Source organism: Gigantopelta aegis, chromosome 7 (genome assembly GCF_016097555.1).
Source record: "Gigantopelta aegis isolate Gae_Host chromosome 7, Gae_host_genome, whole genome shotgun sequence".
Classification (NCBI taxonomy): Eukaryota; Metazoa; Mollusca; class Gastropoda; order Neomphalida; family Peltospiridae; genus Gigantopelta; species Gigantopelta aegis.
The window spans coordinates 24,717,438-24,722,437 of record NC_054705.1 but is presented as its reverse complement, the minus strand read 5'-3'; the positions used below and the strand labels follow the sequence as shown (position 1 = coordinate 24,722,437).

The following is a 5,000-nucleotide window of genomic DNA, read 5'->3' as shown; positions in this document are numbered from 1 at the left end:
ATAGGCGTACGGACTTCCACTTTTGTAAAGGCTTGTTCCCGAATTAAACGAAAATGCCTGAATCTGGACTTATTCATATTAGCATTACTTCCAAACAGCTATGGGCTCTATAGGGTTGTAAACGAATCACTACGCATTTTTACATGAATTACAACTCATTTTGAGGGTAGAATGGTGAAAATACATTGTAAAAAGATCTCCGGTTAGCACTTTTTTGCCCGAATATCTGTATAATTTTTGCCCGAATTTGAAGATTTGCTCTAGCGCTAGCGGGGTAGCTGCATCCCCTGCACCCTGTCTCGTACGCTTATGATGATGTTTGTATTGGTGAACTTTTTCTTTCAGTCATTTGCATTTCCATTAAATATTTTTAGTTTTTTTACTATTTAATTTAAGTTTCCAGATTCAAGTATTATTATTTATTGCAATATTCCAAGAAGGCATTAACGGTGGGTTTTTTTATTGCAAATCATGACCGTTTATTGCTACTGGTCGTGGGCATATAGGAGACAAAGCAAGTGGATACGATACCAGGACGCAATAGAGTTGATCTATGACGTTTGTTGCCTGTGAACAATTAAAATTCAGTAGATGGTTTTCTAGGTATTTATGATAAAGTGAAAATAAAACAAGTGACAAATTTTCACCTTGATGGATTCCGTTATTGCAGGAAATTAATTTTGAGCATTCGTTATTTATAATCATACACGATTTTATGTCTTGATACATTTTGGGGGTTAAAATTTGTTTGGTATAACGACACCACTAGAGCACATTGATTTATTATTTATCATCGGCTATTGGATGTCAATCATTTGGTAATTTTGATTTATATAGTTTTACAGAGAAAACCCGCTATATTTTTTCCATTAGTAGCAAGGGATCTTTTATATGCACCACCCCAAAGAAAATATAGAACATACCACGGCCTTTTATATACCAGCCGTGGTACACTGGCTGGAACGATAAATAGCCCAATGGGATCACCGACGGGAATTGATCCTTGACCGGTCGCGCATCAAGCGAGCGCTTTACCACTGGGCCCCCACAATTTGTTTTTGGATAAGAAATTTGCCATTTATGTTATAAAGTATTAATTTTTGCCAAAGGAAATTCCTGGATATCGTATCACGTACTGTTTGGTTGCCTATTATGCGTTGCAATAACGTTAGAACTACTCACCCGCAACTCTGGTACTTAACAACGGCAATCGGCAATGCCGTGTAGGTTGCCGCGGTGCTTGAATTTTCCGCCGTCTTTATATTTTTCGCGGACATTTAAATTTTTAATATCACCTTTCTTGATTAATTATTATTATTATTTTATAATACTGACAAATTAAACTCTTCTCTTACCCACTAACTGCAAAACTGACGTAAAAATGCCGTGGAAACTATTTTTCCTCGGCATATTTTTCTTAATTATCAGGTTGCACCCACTGTAGTACATAGAGAATAATACATCAGTGGCCGTTAGATACCATTTATCTCACAACGAATTTTCTTAAAATGTATCTAACGAGCAAAAGCGAGTTTAATACGTTTTAAAACAACTCGTTGTGAGATAAATGGTATCTAACGGACACGAATGTATTATTCTATTTCTTACATATCCTCAAAAAACATGTTTTAAACATATGTTAACACTACAAAAAGTGTGCTTTATCTTGTCCTGTCCCGATATAAATTATAGATTTTAGGTGCCAAAACCTATCATGGTTCTGTAAAACACAGAACATCCTATTGACATACTATGCGATGATTCATATATAATATTATAATGTCTATATCGTACTGGGGTTTTTGTTTTTGTTTTTGTTTTTGTTTTTGTTTGTTTGTCTGTGTTGTCTTAGATACTTTTAGTGACAGTCGCCCATAACTCAACAATTGTATTATTTATACTGATTGTATGAATTTGCTGCATTTGTTATTCTGTTGTAATGAAGTGAGACTTTAATAAACTATCTGTCTCATCGTACAGTAACTGGCATCTTCTGAACCCCTTTCTTTCACCCCCTCTCCATTATTTCATATCAACGGCCATGCAATAGTCATATAGGAATTGTTTCATCTTTATTTTTCTTTCACACAGATAAACTGAATTTACACCAGGTTGAGATGGTACATAACGAAAAACGCCTAAAAAAAGGAAATGGTCCACTGGTTAGGGCGGAATTTAATGAAAATATAACATAATTTCGTACAGTAACTAACATGTTCATGTTTCACCATTTTCTTTTTTTCTCTTTCCTTCCCCCCCTCCCTCCCCAGCAAAAACAAACAACCCATCATCCACACCCCCCCCCCCCCCCTCCCCACACTCTTATTCTCTCATCTCGACGGCCATGCAATAGTTAGGCAGGCATGTTATCAAATGTTTTTTTCACAGACAAACAGAACTTTCCAGATCCCCTACCACAGTATACGCAGCATAGTTCTGTTAATTGTTATTAAACTATCTAAGTTATATATAGCATTGTCTGTCTAGGTACAAAACGTGCCATTGTTCACTTACAAGCCTTACATGACTGTATAAATGTTCTTATTTAAATGTTCATACTTATGTTTTAAAATGTGCTATATTCTTTGCATTATTCATATATAAAGACACACAGATTGATTGATAGTCATACAACATTTTTCATCTTTTTTTTATCTTTCACGCAGATGAAATGAGCCTAGACGAGGTTGAGATGGTACATGACGAAAAGAGTCTTGAGAAAAGATTTTTGAAGAACTGGAATCTTGGAAAAGGCTGGTCCGCCGGAACTAGTGGAATATCGTGGCATAACCGCCGAGGAAACATGAACTTTAACGTCCGACCGACGTTCAGCAACGGTCTGGGATTTAGGGCGGGTTTCACGTGGAGATTTTAAATTTAGCCGTTTAACAGCTCTAAAAGACTATAAATATATTATTCAAATATTTTAATAATTTTGCCTGTTTATTTCTAAAGTCGGTTGCACATTTCGTTGGGTACCTAAATTCGTAGATGCAAAAAGGCAGTATCATACATTCGAATAATATGTATACATGTATTATATTTCCGTTATGTTCTTAAGTTCGTTGACTGCACTAGTCCAGGAACTGGCCACATATAAGATTATCACGAATAAGTTTGTTTGTTTTGTTTACAGACACCACTAGAGCACATTGATTTATTAATCGTTGGCTATTAGATGTCAAACATTTCGTAATTTTGTAATAGTCTGAAAGAGAAAACCCGCTACATTTTTCCATTTAATAGCAAGGGATCTTTTATATGCAGCACCCCACAGACAATATAGCACATACCACGGCCTTTGATATACCAGTTGTGGTGCACTGGCTGTCACGACTAAGAGTGATGACACAGTGTTTAGTATACATGTATCTGTCTCCACTGTTCCCGAGAGTCTGTGAGCTTTCCCACAGACAGGATACTACATACCACGGCCTTTGATATACCAGTCGTGGTGGGCTGGCTGGAACGAGAAATAGCCCAATGGGTACACCGACGGGGATCGATCCCACACTGACCGCGCATCGAGCGAGCGCTGTACCACTGGTCTACGTCCCGCCCCCCCCCCCCCCCCCCCCCCCCCCCCCCCCCCCCCCCCCCCCCCCCCCCCCCCATTAACCGCCCAAAATACCGTTAGTCGGAAACATCTTACAGTGGCTGTAAACTCAGGATAGTCTCCCTTTAAGAAAATGATGTATATTAAAGGAACACAATGGGACCGGATAATTTCGTCCGGTGCGGTTTAGAGGGATAAATTTTAATGTTAAAAGATACGCAAATCACAGGACCGTGTAACACGTCCGGTTTTGAGGGAATTCCGGTTTCTTAAGGGTCCGGTTTTGAGGGGTTTCACTGTATTTCAATACTGTTATTTCATAAACAACTGGGAATTATTAAGAACAACTACACTCTAGCATTATACATTTATAAACCAAGTTTCATTGATCTAGGAATTATATTACCGGTGGAACCAACGTTTTTTTTTTATTCCTGGAATTTTAAATGTGCGCGAAACGGAGCTAAACACAAAGACGTAACTTTGATCAAAACGCTAAGGTGGACGCTGTCACCGACGTCGTCGAAAACGTAATACCAACATCTCGCCTTCCAACCGTCGAGTCGTCTCGCCTGAAGTGCGGTGGGTCGCAGGATCGATCGCCCTGTACTGACGCGGTTTGTTCCCCTCCTAACGAGTATTCCATGACTGGGTGACCGGCCTCGGTGGCGTCGTGGCAGGCCATCGGTCTACAGGCTGGTAGGTACTGGGTTCGCATCCCAGTCGAGGCATGGGATTTTTAATCCAGATACCGACTCCAAACCCTGAGTGAGTGCTCCGCAAGGCTCAATGGGTAGGTGTAAACCACTTGCACTGACCAGTGATCCATAACTGGTTCAACAAAGGCCATGGTTTGTGCTATCCTGCCTGTGGGAAGCGCAAATAAAAGATCCCTTGCTGTTAATCGGAAGAGTAGCCCATGAAGTGGCGACAGCGGGTTTCCTCTCAAAATCTGTATGGTCCTTAACCATATGTCTAACGCCATATAACCGTAAATAAAATGTGTTGAGTGCGTCGTTAAATAAAACATTTCTTTCTTTCTTTCCATGACTGGCATATTAAAGGCCGTGGTATTTACAGTTCTGCTTATGGGAAAGTGTACATAGAAGATCATTTGCTGCTCTGTCAGAAGAGTTCAAGTTTGTGTTTGTTTAACGACACCACTAGAACACATTGCCTATTGGATGTCACACATTTGGTAACTCTGACATATTGGAGTCGAAACCCGCTAGTTTTTTCAATTATTAGATCTTTTATATCCAACACAGACAGGATAACACATACCACGGCCTTTGATATACCAGTCGTGGTGCACTGGCTAGAACAAGAAATAGCCAAATGGGCCCACCGCAGGGATCGATCCCAGAGATCGCGCATCAATGAGCGCTTTCCCTGGGTAACGTTCCCTCCTTCAGAAGAAAAAATATATCCAACGTGGGTTTTC

General features: G+C 39.7%; 1 protein-coding gene across 2 annotated transcripts in view; it reads left to right on the top strand.

Moving 5' to 3' along the window:
• The window catches only part of LOC121376958, a 34,857-nt gene extending 31,933 nt beyond the window's left edge, over positions 1-2,924 (top strand). The window contains exon 2 of one of the 2 annotated variants that reach the window (XR_005958560.1): positions 2,667-2,718. Coding sequence is in view for 1 of the 2 variants with exons in the window: in XM_041504769.1 (XP_041360703.1) it covers positions 2,667-2,875 (209 nt within the window). In the remaining variant the exon portion in view is untranslated. Of the gene's footprint in view, positions 1-2,666 lie in introns of both variants that reach the window. The other variant, XM_041504769.1, reaches the window with a different exon arrangement.
• Positions 2,925-5,000: the final 2,076 nt, after the last annotated feature.